This window comes from Exophiala bonariae (genome assembly GCF_035927105.1).
Source record: "Exophiala bonariae strain CCFEE 5792 chromosome Unknown scaffold_11, whole genome shotgun sequence".
In the NCBI taxonomy this organism is placed as follows: Eukaryota; Fungi; Ascomycota; class Eurotiomycetes; order Chaetothyriales; family Herpotrichiellaceae; genus Exophiala; species Exophiala bonariae.
Window position 1 is genome coordinate 662,299 of NW_027042486.1, and position 14,031 is coordinate 676,329.

Here is a 14,031-nt window from a genome sequence, read left to right on the forward strand (position 1 = left end):
AGAAAAGATCAATGCTGGATCTTTGCTCTACTCGGACACTTGAGAAGACCCCTGGCCCTGCGTGTGTGCAATTGGGCTGCCCTTCTGCCCTTCCTATCAAGCCACTAGGTTACCTGCCTAATACGCTTGCAGTGACTGAGTGACTGAGCATGCCGTACCTTTCCACCAGGCTCCTTCTTGGGCTGATGCGGGTTAGTGGTGTCATATCTTGACTGATTCTATAGCCTGGCTCTTGCCTCCACGAGGTTTGACCCAACCGATTTCGACGTGGTCACTCTTGCGGCTTCTGTGCCAGCTCTTCGCCCAAAAACAGCACCAGAAGTCAAACCGCTTCCTCCAGGATAATTCTCGTAGAATAGGCCTCCCAACATCTCACCACAAGTATACAATCCTGGAATGTCTTGGTGTGTCGCTCCTGAGATGACTGCCGCCGTTTGTGGGTTGACCGATAGTCCTCCGAACGTGAACGTGACTCCACAAGTGACTCGGACTGCCATGAATGGGCCTTGGTCCAAAGGAAGTGCCCAGTTCGTTTTGCCCAATGCCAATCTGGCGTCCTCTGATTGAGTCGACATTCCGTCAAGAATAGATGGATCCCATTTTTTATTGGGATTCAGTCGTTGAAAGGCATAGACTGCACGGTTATACTCCTCAAGATTGCTGATAAAGGCTTCCTGACCCTGGAGTCCCACCCCAGCAAGCTTCTTGGCCAATTCTGGAATGGTATCTGCCACATATCGATGGACACGTTCTTCGCGATATTCCTCTTCCCGAAGCATGCCGATTGTTCTCTGATCCCAGACCTGAAAAGCGATCTGACTGGGCTGCCCTAAGATGGCGCGACCAAATTTGGCGTAGGTATAATTTCGAAGATCAATACCCTCGTCGACGAACCGAGACCCAGCTGCATTGAACATGAGACCTAATGGATAGCCAGACTTGGTGAATTCATTGGAGATTTCTCGGTCGCCAGTATCCGCTGCTGCATCTGCATCCCACGCGACCGAGTGGCACCCAGACCAGTTTCCTCCTTGTTTCGCTTCGGCATCACGCATGGCAATCTCTAGTGCCATCCCATCATTGTAGGGTGTTCCACGAACCTTGGCGAGATCCCAGTTGGGACCTAGATATTGAGAGCGCATACGTGGGTTGGCCTCAAAACCCCCAGCAGCGAGGATAATAGCACCAGTCTCAATGGTGCGTTCTTTCCCCCCAAATTGAACCACAGCCCCTGTAACCGCCCCAGTCTTGACATCCTTCACAAGTCTCAACAATGGAGTAGAAAAGTATGTCGCGACACCATGACGTTTTGCGATCGCCTGGTGGTCTTCAATCATACCCTTTCCACCATCCTGAGTTTTCAGAGCAAGCCCACCCCAGAACTTAAGTCGTCCATCCACTTCATAGGCTTGGCGATTCAGAGAAAGTTGGAATCGAATGCCATTCTTGTGTAACCATTTCATTGCTGAATGAGAATCCCGCACCAGGATATCAGACAGTACCGGATCTGAGCGAGAAGCGCAGACTCTTTTCATGTCCGCAGCAAAATCGTTCACTGTGTAAGGCTCAATGTCGATCTTTTCGGCCTTGGCCTTGTCAATGTTGTTGACCATAGATAACAGATCTGCTTTGCCATGGTGTACCGTTCGATATGCTCCTGCTGTAAAATATGAGTTACCACCGGCCCATGATTCGGGGCATTTGTCGATCAAAACAACGCTTTTTGCTCCGGCTTGTTTTGCCGCGACTGCTGCACAATAGCCTGCATTACCACTGCCAACCACTAGAATCTGGCATGAAGTTGGTAGCGTCATCTTGTCAATTAAATCAAGAGTATAAAATGTTTCGCTGTTATGGTCGTCCTGTCCTAGTGTGCAAACTGAAGAAGTGAAACTTGTAGTTGTCGATATCAACACTGACAAGTGCGGTCACAGTTATGTTTTATAGTAAGCCTTGGTTTTCAAAGAATAAGATGATGGAGCCACCGGTCCCGTAAAGGTTGAGGTTTGTATGTTCGGAAGCATCCACTTGAGCGACGACAAGTACAATAGTCTCTCACCTACAATTCTCACTTATCGACGATGGGTCATTATGCAAGTCCACCACCACTGGTGCGGGATCTGGCCAAATGGAAAGAGAGGTCTAAACCATCCCTGTTGATTCACAGCATCCGATAGCCGGCTACGACAGCAGATGCGTTCAACACGGGGATGTTTCTTCCATCTAGATCGTATGTTGTGATGTATTGCAAGACGTCAACACCTGGATAATTGATGGTGGTTCAGGGAGTGGCGTGCGGAGAATCATGATCCGTTAGCTCATCCACGTAGGACCCGAGGCTTCTTGCCACCCGGAGAGTCACTTTCCGCTGGGCATACAGTAGCCTTGGTGGTGAGACGGAAGAAGAGTTTCCTTGGTCGAGTTTGAACGTGGCTTCTTGGGAGAAAACACATGGATCAATAAGGATCGCATTATCTACCTAGGTATTTACCTACATGGTTACTCTCCTCTCGCTCTGATGACAAGGAGATGGAAAGATCTCTCAGCAGCCTAGAGATGTTCTTGAATTCAAGGTGATGCTTTGCTTACCTGCCCTCGGCTGGCGCACCTAGAGAATGATTTCTCCAGGGACCCTGGAATCCCCCTCGTTCATGAGCTTCGGCACTGTGCTATGAGGTTGATCCCCAAGTGGTTGGAACCTTGCCAGGATTGATCTGGGAAAATGTCTTGTCCGATGCAACTAGACTACCTACCTAGGACTTCACTTCTCGTTTCGTCCCGACACTGTTGAAATTCCTTTTCTCCATCCTGTTTCTCTGCCACAGCTAAATAAGTTATTGTCCACGGTATGGTGAAATGTACCGGCTTTCACATCTGGCCAGCTAGTGCAAAAAAAGGCTGGCATAAAATTGGTGTTTCGATTGATATTGAATGACCTCTGGCCTTTCATTCACTTACATTATGCCATCACCTCAGTCGAAAGCCACAGGTTCAATTTTTCGGGCATGCGAGTTCTGTCGCATCAGAAAGATCCGTTGTGACAGCAATAAGCCGAAATGCGGGTCGTGCGTGACTCAGAACCGGCAATGTGTATACGAAAAACGAGTGAGGCAGGCCAGGTAAGATGTAAAGCTCGCAGGTAATTCAATTCGTGGTTGGTCAATTGACACCCATTGATGCAGGCCTACTGTCGCCATTATAAAGTCGATGCGGAAAGAGAAGCACAAATACATCCGGCTGCTGCGTCGTCTAAAGTTGACACCACAGGATGAGATCCAGGGCATCCTGGAGTCAATCGCGCTTCCAGAAGAGGATTATATGGAAGACACTGACATTACCTCGACACAGCCTACTTCAGAGACGCCAGAAGTTCAGACAGGCCCGGGAGATGAAGATGAAGATGGATCTCCAGATTCACCTGAAAGCATGCTCGATGTCTCGACATTCCTTTCGGTTGACGACAAAGGGAGTCTAAATCCCATCGGACCTTCATCAGCCTTACATTCAAAGGTACAACTACCGGGCCTGCGAAACGCCTTGGACATTACGCACATCAAGAACCAACTAGTGGCCAATGCGATTTTGACCCGCCAAGGCGAGATTGAGATCTACGACAAGATCTCCCATGTCGACCAAGTCCCCATCGAGCTGGCCATGCATCTACTGAATCTGCACTGGAACCGCCAACATCACAGTTTTCTTCTGACGTATCGACCGGCAGTCATGCGAGATTTGGTCAGTGGAGGCCAATACTCGTCCAAATTCATGATGAATGCGATTTTCGCGTGCGCCAGCAAGTTCTCGGATCGGCTTGATATCAGGGAAGACATCAACAACCCACTCACGGCCGGTGCGCGGTTCTTTCGTCGCTGCAACGAACTTCTTGGATCGGAGAACTTACTGCTGAAACCGAGTATCCCAACTGTGGTCGGGCTGCTCCTGCTCGGATCGACTTACAATGCTCGTGGAGAAGTATCCAAAGGATGGCTTTTGACGGGCTATGGTTTGCGAATGATTTATGATCTCGGACTGCATCTTGATCGAGATGTCACACTTGAGAACGCCGAGGAGATCGAGATACGCCGGCGAGTGTTCTGGGGCGCTTTCATCAACGACAAACTGCAGAGCTTGTACTTAGGCCGACCCATCGCCATCCATATCCAAGATACCCACGTCTCGTTGGACTTCATGGACGTGCTTGACGAGAGAGAGCCGTGGATCCCATACAATTCTGCCTCTCAAAGCTACCTCAACGATTCCCAACCAAAAGCCACGCCGAAACCAATGTACTCGGTGTCCTGCTTCCGCGAATTCTGCCGCCTATCCAAAATCATGACCCGGATCATCAACAATTTCTATGTGATCGGCTCGAATGCCGCGTCCGCAAAAGCCAGCCTGAAGGGCATCGAAGACTCGCTGACCTGGTGGAAAGAGAACCTGTCTCCACAATTGCGACTCGACACACTCACTTCCACCGAACCCTTTCCTCCATCAACTTCAACTCCAATTCTAACAACCTCAACATCGAACCGCAACCCAACACCCAACATTCTCCACCTACACGGGATTTACCACTCACTGATCATCCTCCTCTACCGGCCCTTTGTCACCGGCGGCCACCTCCTCACCACCACCAGCAGCACCTCCTCCTCCCCAAGCACGAACAACAGCCCCGCACACGCCTGGCAACACTGCACTTCGTCGGCGAAAAGCATCACCGCGCTCGCCACACACTACCAGACGCAATACACGCTGCGCGGCGCCCCATACCTCCTCAGCTACGCCGTGTACGTGGCATGCACGATCCACGTGCGCAACGTCGCGGCGTCCGCGTTCGCGGTGGCGGCGGCGGCGGGGGTGGGGGCGGCGGCCCCCACAGCGTACCACGAGCAGGCCAACTCGCGCTCGAGCTCGGCCGCGACTACACGCGCAGGCGTCGCATCGTCGGAGCATTGCGCGCACCTGGCCGCGAGTCTGCGCTGTCTGGACGAGCTGACGCTGCCGAACCCGGGGGTTTCGCGGCCCGCCAAGATCATTCGCGCGTTGATGGCGTCGTTGAAGGTCGCGGATGTCTCGGCTGTGATGGGAGGAGTGCAGCAGGCACTGCTGGATTGTGGGGATGAGGCTGCGTTGGGGGATTCGTATAATGGTGGTGGTGGTTGTGGTCGCGCCGCTGCTGCTGTTGTTGCTGAGAATGCTCATCATGTGCAGCGCCACCAGGCACAGGCACAGGGATTGGAGCGGGAGCCGCAACAGGAATTCGATCTCGATGCCATTATTTCCGGCTTTACTGCTACAACTACCACGAATACCAATTCCAATAATGCACTGGGTGGGGAGTCGAGGCTGAACGCTGCGGTCCGTGGTGGAGGAGGGCAGATGGAGGCCGAAATAGATGTCTTCCCATCGGGCGGGTGGTTCATGCCTGGCCACACGTCGCAGCATGACTTGCTCTACGGGTTTATGGATGTTGGGCTGCCTGATTATGAGCCTTTTGTCTTGGAAGATGGCGAGGTGTTTGGGATGGGGGATGCGATGTTGTGATGCTGAGCCTTCTTCGGCAAGCTGTGGGTCTTTCATGGGCTTAGATGCAACGGCGTAGAGGATGACGAGACCTCCAAGAAGGGGTTGAGGAGTAAGTGCTAGCAGTGATTAGTATTACCAATGCCGTTATTGATATTCAATTGCTAACTACAATTACCAACGACTTGAGGGTCTACTAAACAGGTGAAAGCCCTAACAATAAACACCCGCTCCCAATAATCTGTATACCATAACCCCATGTCCGAAACAGTCATCCTTCATTCAACCCCAAGACAGCAAACCACTGGTAGTCAATTTGATTGAAAGGTAGTGTATCAAGTCGAAACCCTGTTGAATTGAAGTCCGGTGGTGATATCACCGTACCTGGCATGCCAGATGTCCTTGAGCCAGACACTTCTCGGCACCCATGGACCACGATCACCGCCTTTAGGCAGAGCACCGGTCTTTGCCGCCTCCTTGATATAAGTGCTGTTGAGGTTCAACAGCTCTGCTGGAAGAACGCCCTCCTTCTCACCCACGCGAGGAACGAAGCTAGTTTGGCCCTTGGCCTTTGCGCCCTTGAGAAGTCGGACCCAGAGTTGTGCCGTTGCGTCGGCACCAAGGGTCCAGCTCGCGTTGGTGTACCCGAAGACGAAGCACAGGTTGGGAATATCTTGTAGGAGAGCGCCGCGCCAGACGAATTTGTCACCGATGGTGTGAGGCTTGCCATCCACGAATAATTTCATGCCACCTCCGAGTTGGATTTTGAGGCCGGTGGCTGTCACTATGATGTCGGCGTCGAGTTGAGCTCCTGATTTCAAGTTGATGCCCTTTGAGGTGACGGTATCAATCGTATCGGTGGCAACGTCGGCCTTTCCGCTTCGAAGTGCCGCAAAGAAATCTCCTCCTGTAGCAAAGCGTTAGTGAGATGCATGATATGTGATCGAGGTGGACTTACCAGGAGTAATGCACATTCTCTGTTGCCAGGGTGAATAGCTGGGCATGAAATGAGGGTCATATGGGATGTTCTTGGGTAGTTCAGCTTCGGTGGCCTTTCGAAGCATCGCTTTGCCCTGATTGGGGAAAAGGCGGCAAAAGTTGAAGAAGATGAATCCCATAATGATGAATCTCCATCGAATCAGTTTGTAGGCCACACTCTCAGGTAGCCATTTCTTGATTGTTTGATCAATGGGCTCGACCAGTGGAATGGGTAGGAAATAGCTTGGCGATCGTTGAAGCATAGTGACAGATTTGGCTTGCTCGCTCATGGCAGGAACTAGAGTGACTGCAGTAGCACCACTACCGATGATGACGACCTTCTTGTCCTTGTAGTCGAGGTCTTCTGGCCAGAACTGGGGATGGATCACAGCGCCCTTGAAGTTCTCGATACCTGGTATTTGTGAATTCAGACCTTGCTTGTAGTCGTAATAGCCAGTGCCAAGGAGGATATGTCGAGCATAGTAGAGGGCCTCTTTTCCGTCAACGGAGACTTCAAGCTTCCAATGCTGATGTTCAGAGGACCAATTCAATGTCTGAACTTGGTGGTGGTATTTGATGTGTTTGTCGATTCCATGACGATTGGCACAGCCTTTGACATAGCTCAAGATAGAGGGGGCACTGGCAATGGCACGCTCTTCTCTCCAGGGGTCCCAAGGAAAGCCGAAAGTGTGAAGATCAGAATCAGACCTGATGCCGGGATACTTGAACAAGCTCCAAGTACCACCGATCTCCGAGCGACCTTCAAGGATTGCATACTTGAAATCAGGGAGACCTTCCTGAAGGCGGTATGCGGCGTCAATACCAGAGATACCAGCACCGATGATGATAGCGTCGAAGTGATTGTTGGCCATGATGGCGGATTGCACCAAGGAATGAAGGCCTTGAAAGAGGGCTGGTAACAAAACGGATGGTTCAAGTTGGGGGTTCAATTGAGTGTGGAAAAGGAAGACAAGCCTCAAATAAAGGAATATCTGCGGTGGATATAGAACGGAAGCCGAAAATGAGATGATGGAAAGAACCTCGGTCGTCAGGCCACAAAGTGAAGAGAAGGGAATAATGGTGGATGAATGCAATGTGCTCCCCAGGTAGTCGCAGGCAGAAATTTAGGTTGCACATTTGATACTGTAGCACCTCCTCCATTGAATTGAATCTGCTGCTCAGGCATCCCGGGGCGTTCATGCCTAACTGGGACTTGAGACTGGGGTAATGGTGGCAAAGGTGTCGCCAGTGGGGGGACCTCGCTTGAAGTCTCGGTTCCGGCGAGGGAGGCGCATCCCCATGCAAACCAGTGTTTTAGGCACCCTTAGGCCTGATCAGTGATCCCCCTCTGTTGCTGAGGTGCACTCTTGCTTGCGTCTCTGTTCAGATGGCCCGGGTGTCTATCGGAGTGTCTTAGTTTGAATTCCCTCAACCTGTTTCCCTCTATACCAGAGCTGCCATACGGGACCCGAAGTGGGATGTGGGAACTCCTTCATGGTTCCCAGATGACGGGCCATGGACGAGCATCAAACCATGTATCCTCTTACTCTGTTCATCCGGCCGGTGGGAACGCACTTCCACCGCGCCGGATGCATGTTCTGTGAGATATCCCGAGATCATGGACCCTGCCGAGGCACTTTTCACCCATATTGATATATTGCGGGAGACAAAAACATCCGCAAGGATCGATAATCCACCGCTATTCGTTGTCTTTTACCGCGGTCATCACTGTTGATGTCGTTCCAATGTTTGACTCCGCTTCTACGAGTCACTATTCGCCTTGGGTTTCCCTGCTGGGTGACACTCTTTTTTGTTCATCGCGTATCGCATCGCGTATCGCGTGTTGCGAATTTCTGTCTTTGGGCCGGGATTTGATCCGTATCTCCTTCACCACATGCCCTTGGAATATTTCATACCGCATCTCAATCTGGAAATCTTGCAGTCGTAGGTTCGTAGCCTCGAGTGCACGATACGGGTCCCGGGTGTGCATATACGGCATACGCGGTGAGCAACATGTTTTGTGATCATGTAAGCCTCGTTGTGCGCTTCCTAGTTGTGGCACGCAGGAGATCGATATCTCGACATGAATACTGATCCGGAAAGGATAGTAATCAACCACCGTTCAGATTATTCTGCTGCAAACTGCTAACAGTGATGAATTTGTGGGTTTTGACACACACAAATCTATGTACCAACTCCAGATCCAGTGTAGGTATGCCTACAGAGACACTGGCTTACCACCCTCATCCACCAAATGCTTATCTATCTTTTCTGGAGCACCACCAATGCCAGTACAAATGACACGACTGACACCCGTTTTGAGTGTCATCAACGCCTTTTGCTCCAAGCCACCGAATTCATTGGGTTGAATCTTCTCCCCGAATTCACCTTCCCAACCGGGAATCCAAGGTAAGATGGACTTGATCACACCAGCCACGAGGTGAGTATGTTCTTCCAGGTGGTAGATGACGGCGTTTGGTCCAGCATCGAACGTATACGCCGCAATGATCTTGCCTGCTTTTCGGTTCGCCGTCTCAACCGCACTCATGGCCGCCCTTGACACGTCATTCATGTAGTGAATGGGTGGCCAGGAATCAAGACAGATGGCGTGGAAGGAATTCGAGTCTTGCATGGTGATCCTACCAAAGGTCTCAAAGTCCTTGTCATGAATGGCCTTCTCAATCTCTTGCAATCTTTTCGGTACAATGTCTCTGAATCTGGCTGGTGCAAGAGTCGAGGTCTCCACCGTGGTTTGCATGCCTGCAGTTGAAGGAACACCCTTCTTCTCTGCACTCACCACCAGAATCAATGCTCTGAGGTCCGGCCAGTGCGAAGCTGGAGCGACCTCCTCGGCTTTACTGTCACTTCCATCCTCTTTTGTCCCTGCTCTCCAGGCGACGAAGCCACCCATGAGACTCCTGCAGGCTGAGCCAGAGCCTTGTCGAGCAATGAGAGAAAGTTCTTCTGGTGACTGAGGTAATTCGTAAAGATCTGCGATGGCCCGTACCAGTGCTGCAAAGCCAGCAGCGGAGGAGGCAAGACCAGCCGCAGTCGGGAAATTGTTCTCCGAGACCAGTCGAAGTGTCAACTGGGACAGGTTGGGAAGGCTTGCATTTTTAGACTCGAGATCTGCTCGGAGCGAACGCAAGTGTTTCAGACAAGCTTGTGTGCGCTTGGAGGATTTGATGTCTTCCTGTTCTCCATTGAGAATGAGGGTATCGTCGCCAGAGTAGGACTCTGATGCTGAGGCAGTGGTGTGAGCACGGAGAGAGTTTTGAGAGAGAGTCACGGAGAGGGATGAGTTTGTAGGGAGGTTTAACGTCGTGTCGCGTTTGCCCCAGTATCTATTCAAGTGATGAGTTGTTAATATCAGTCTCTTTTGGGCTCTGGGATAATCCCAATTAAATTCGGACTTGTGGAGGTAGGAGGTGGGGGAATGTTGGCGTACCTACTTAATCACAGCAATGTTGACAGGGGCAGTAGTGCTTGCACGATAGATTTGAGGTGAGCCCGACATGATGGTAAGATTTGATAGCTAAGAAGAATCCCAGGTTTAGCTGGAGGATCAGGACAAGAGTGAGTGTCTGGTACGGTCACAGCAAATGGAATTGTTTGCACACCGCATTGGCGACTGCAAATCAAAATATTGGAGAAGTCGAAATGTGCAGGCGGTGGACGAAAGGAGGGGTACCGCAGTTGGTTGGCAGAACTAAGCTATTTACGCACTAAGCATACTTTTAAGCGGCAACCCGGATCACCCCATTACGAGCAAGTCCTTCCTGCTTAGTCATCCAGAGATATTTGGAGCACTCAATATGCAGGCCGGATCAGTCTGCTAAATTTCCATCTCACAAAACAGAACTGAACCTCACCAACAGATTCTCCTCGACTCATTGTATTGACTGCAAAATGGGCTGGTGGAAAGCAGACCCCGTGCCTTCTCCTCCTCCGCCGCCTCCTCCACTGTCCCAAGCACCACACCCTATTCCATCCAACCCAGCTTCATCTTCCCCAGCAGACGCTTGTCCTGTCGACGCCCAAACCCGGTCAATATGGCTGGAGCAAGCAGCCGCCCAACAGAAGAAATCTAGAGAGGCAGCAGCAGCAGTAGCAGGTCAACAACAAAAGCCCCTCCCACACCCAAATCCGTCCACCATCGCTTCACCCCAAGAATGCTCATCAGATCGAGTATCACAATCACCCTCTACAGAAGACCCCGCCGGCAGAAGCACGACACGACACAATCTATCCCACGAGCGTGAAATCTCCAGCATACCCCGCGCGCAGAGCCCTTCATCCACATCACCCGCACCCAGCACCCCAGCCAACGCGGAAACCGAAACCGGTGCCTCGCCCTCGGGCCACTGGATCTACCCGTCCGAAACGCAATTCTACAACGCGGTGCTGCGCAAGAAGACCTCATCGGCGAGCCCCAACGAGCTGGCGTCGACGATGCCGAGCGTCATCCCGATCCACAATGCGGTGAACGAGCGGGCGTGGAGCCTGATCAAATCGTGGGAGGGCCAGAGCAGCGCCCGCTGCGGCGGGCCGAAACTGCTCTCGTTCAGGGGCCTGGGCGCCGGCGCCTTGAGCCCCAAAGCCAGGGTCAAGAGTCTCGCTGGCTATACAGCGCCGTTCGACCGCCATGATTGGGTCGTCCAGCGCTGTGGTGGCGAGACCGTCGAGTATGTCATTGATTTCTACCAGGGGAAGCCGGCGAATGATGCCGCCGCGGGACGTGGAGCACCCGTGCCACAACAACAACAGTTGAACTTTTATCTGGATGTCAGGCCCAAGTTGAATAGTGTCGAGGGATGTAAGATGCGGTTCGAGCGGTTTGTGGGCTGGCGCTGATGTGTCATCGGGGTAAAGTATCATTCAGCCTGTGTATATATATGTAGGATCCGTCGTATCAGATAGATATGTAACATCAAGTCAGGAAAGAAAAGATGATGAACGAACAAAATATGTATCCAACAGGATCAAGGATCCAGAAAGAGAAAATGACGAGGCCAAGCTCACTGCAATGTAGACTCGGCATATATATAATTTCAACTCCTGTTCCTTCCCTCCCCAATCGATAATAAAAGCATGCTATTTGTAGGATGTACCGTTGCTCACTCAGTGGAGAGCGGGTGTGGAAATGAAGAATTGACGGCCAAATGTACCTAGGTCCCTTCCTTTCCATGAATCAAGCCAATGGGTGTATCAATGAATTCAAAGGAGACAAATGGAAACATGCCGGGCCACGGCCACAATTTCCTCTCCATGTTGTTTCCCCCAAACGCCGACTCGTCCACTTGCCTCCCGGTGTCCATCCCACTGGTTAAGAAACGAGAGAAGAAAGATATCCGCCATGTATGTTCCGACACCCCATTCCAGGTGGCAACAAGAAGAAAGAAGAAAAAGCACAATGATTGAATTGATCTCGGCCGTGGTTTCGTTTCATGTCGTTAATTCGATAATTGCAGTCGTACCTCCCGTAACATAAGAAATTCGTTCGCTGTGAAGCCACCACAACGCTCTATCCGCCAAAAGCAACTCGGCGGGTCGCAAGATTCTCGAGGCTTGAGATCGACATTTCTATCTTCGAAAGAGGACCATATACCTGTGTCATTGCTGCTGTTTATTGATCATTTGACGCTTTGCTTTACCAATTGCCGGTTCGAATAGTAGGTTGTTCCATTCCGTACGAGTTGGAGAACAATTGCTGACGAATACTTGGCTGTGCAGTTGGTTGAGGTGATCGACGTAACCAACCTAAAGCCTGACCCAGGGCTTCATAGGCCTCTCGCATTCTATTGCCACTCTTTTCGTTGTGACCTCTCAATTTGTCTTCCCATCCGCCGTACTGCAGTTGAATACCTCCTCCTCTCTTACTCGCTTCCTTGATAACGGTGGCCCAGGCGCGGGAAATCTCTTGGTATGCATTCTGCTTGGCGAGATTATATTGTGCAGTATCCCACTCGGGAAGTTCGTGGATGATTTGTGTCACCCCATCCAAATATTCCAACGAAAGAGACGATTGCTGCTCATTTGGGGGTAAGAAATGAGGAGTAAAATCGGTCAGGGCATCGAGCAATTCATTCCATTGGGGTCGAACTCGGTCATATGAATAATCGGACCGAGGATTCGGATCAAGGGGAAATGATGACAGTAATCGATCATGATATTCTCGTAAAACTTGCAAAGTGCTCATGATGCTTGGTCGAGGACTGACTTGGATGATTTCTTCCCGAAGTCCAGGGTTGCGGTCACACAGGGACTTCAAAACCGATCGTAGCGAGTCTTTGTCTAATGTTTCGAGGAGTCGGTCAACTGAGAGCGGTCTTCCAGTCAAATTAGGACGTATCTTCTTCCTCGATCCAGGTGGAATTGGTAATCGAGCATTTGACATGGCAGGAGATGTGGTCATTTCATCGTCTCGGTCTGGTGATGGAGAGGCTTTCCGCTTCCTCGATGGGGTAGTCGAAGACACTGAAAACATGGCGATTAGTGGGAGCAGTATGACAATAGACAGAGGCAACTCACTTGATCTGTTGGGAGATAGTCTTGTGTGCTCGTGAAAATGAGGAGGGACAGGCGGGGTGGCCAGGCTATTCATGATGGCTGAATCAGGTAAGAATTGATTTGATCTTTGTTCGCAGCCGAGGAGAGGAGGAAGATGGAAGTGGCAGGTTGATGAGCAAGATGAGATGATAATCCTGAAAGAGGTGAGGCAGTGATGGAGGGCAGAACCCTCCTTTTGTCGTACACAAAATCGAGCGGTGAAGGAATGTCGGAGTCGTTGCGCAGTGCAAGGTGTGAGGTACGAGATGTAAGGTGTGTGTGTGAAGTGTGATGGATGGGTGATGTGAGGAGGATGGTGGTCGAAAGATGAGAGTTTGAATTGGATCCAAGGCTGCTCGGCCGGATGATTGGTTGTCAGGACCCCAGTTGTCTTCTCAGTCAGTGGCACAGGTGGAAACTGGGAACTGCTGTGGGGACTTGCACTCACTGGGCAGCCACTTTTAGGCTTGATTTAGAGGGATTAGAGGCTCGTGGCGCCCAAAGCTGCCTAGATCTAGAAGCCTAAAGGTGACCTAGCAAAGTCTTCACCGCGCATGAAGTGCCGTCCAGCTGGGTGCCGCTCACCGGTGTTTGGCTGCTTGGGTGCTCAACTGTCAATGGACAGCCAGGGTCAACAGGGTCCTCGTTCATGGCCCTGGCGCCTCTTCGCTGGTCGTGCCGTTGTTTGGACCATCTCAAGCCTTGTCAGTTGGGTACCAATTCCCACGGACTCGAAAGAAAGGGCCTTACTCTTTCGACCACCCACCATACGAATGCATCTACTCCTACCTAGGTTCTGTACACCACTATGACGAAGGTTGACTTTGAACAAAGCATCAGAATTATGATGGGTTTCAAGACAGCTTTTCGCCGCTGCAAGGCAAGAATTGACCTCATCTGCCTTTCGGACTGAGGTGACTGCTAACTCTAACATGGATCACGAGTCATGACATTATTGTTGCCATTCTCGAACCCTCACTC

General features: G+C 51.2%; 6 protein-coding genes across 6 annotated transcripts; 2 read left to right on the top strand and 4 right to left on the bottom strand.

Moving 5' to 3' along the window:
* Positions 1-218: 218 nt before the first annotated feature.
* Positions 219-1,814, bottom strand: LTR84_001901 (uncharacterized protein; the record flags this gene model as incomplete). The annotated part of the gene is made up of 1 exon (XM_064845519.1): positions 219-1,814. The coding sequence occupies one exon, from the start codon at positions 1,812-1,814 to the stop codon at positions 219-221; it is 1,596 nt and encodes a 531-aa protein (XP_064707064.1).
* Positions 1,815-3,056: 1,242 nt separating this feature from the next.
* On the top strand, positions 3,057-5,544 carry LTR84_001902 (uncharacterized protein; the record flags this gene model as incomplete). The annotated part of the gene is made up of 2 exons (XM_064845520.1): positions 3,057-3,065; positions 3,205-5,544. 2 exons carry the CDS (start codon positions 3,057-3,059, stop codon positions 5,542-5,544), a joined length of 2,349 nt encoding a protein of 782 aa, XP_064707065.1.
* A 314-nt stretch (positions 5,545-5,858) lies between these two features.
* Positions 5,859-7,373, bottom strand: LTR84_001903 (uncharacterized protein; the record flags this gene model as incomplete). The annotated part of the gene is made up of 2 exons (XM_064845521.1): positions 5,859-6,430; positions 6,482-7,373. 2 exons carry the CDS (start codon positions 7,371-7,373, stop codon positions 5,859-5,861), a joined length of 1,464 nt encoding a protein of 487 aa, XP_064707066.1.
* Positions 7,374-8,719: 1,346 nt separating this feature from the next.
* LTR84_001904 (uncharacterized protein) lies at positions 8,720-10,018 on the bottom strand (the record flags this gene model as incomplete). The annotated part of the gene is made up of 2 exons (XM_064845522.1): positions 8,720-9,845; positions 9,954-10,018. 2 exons carry the CDS (start codon positions 10,016-10,018, stop codon positions 8,720-8,722), a joined length of 1,191 nt encoding a protein of 396 aa, XP_064707067.1.
* A 392-nt stretch (positions 10,019-10,410) lies between these two features.
* Positions 10,411-11,355, top strand: LTR84_001905 (uncharacterized protein; the record flags this gene model as incomplete). Its single annotated transcript, XM_064845523.1, has 1 exon — positions 10,411-11,355. The coding sequence occupies one exon, from the start codon at positions 10,411-10,413 to the stop codon at positions 11,353-11,355; it is 945 nt and encodes a 314-aa protein (XP_064707068.1).
* A 796-nt stretch (positions 11,356-12,151) lies between these two features.
* LTR84_001906 (uncharacterized protein) lies at positions 12,152-12,988 on the bottom strand (the record flags this gene model as incomplete). The annotated part of the gene is made up of 1 exon (XM_064845524.1): positions 12,152-12,988. One exon carries the CDS (start codon positions 12,986-12,988, stop codon positions 12,152-12,154), a length of 837 nt encoding a protein of 278 aa, XP_064707069.1.
* Between the last annotated feature and the right edge of the window lie 1,043 nt (positions 12,989-14,031).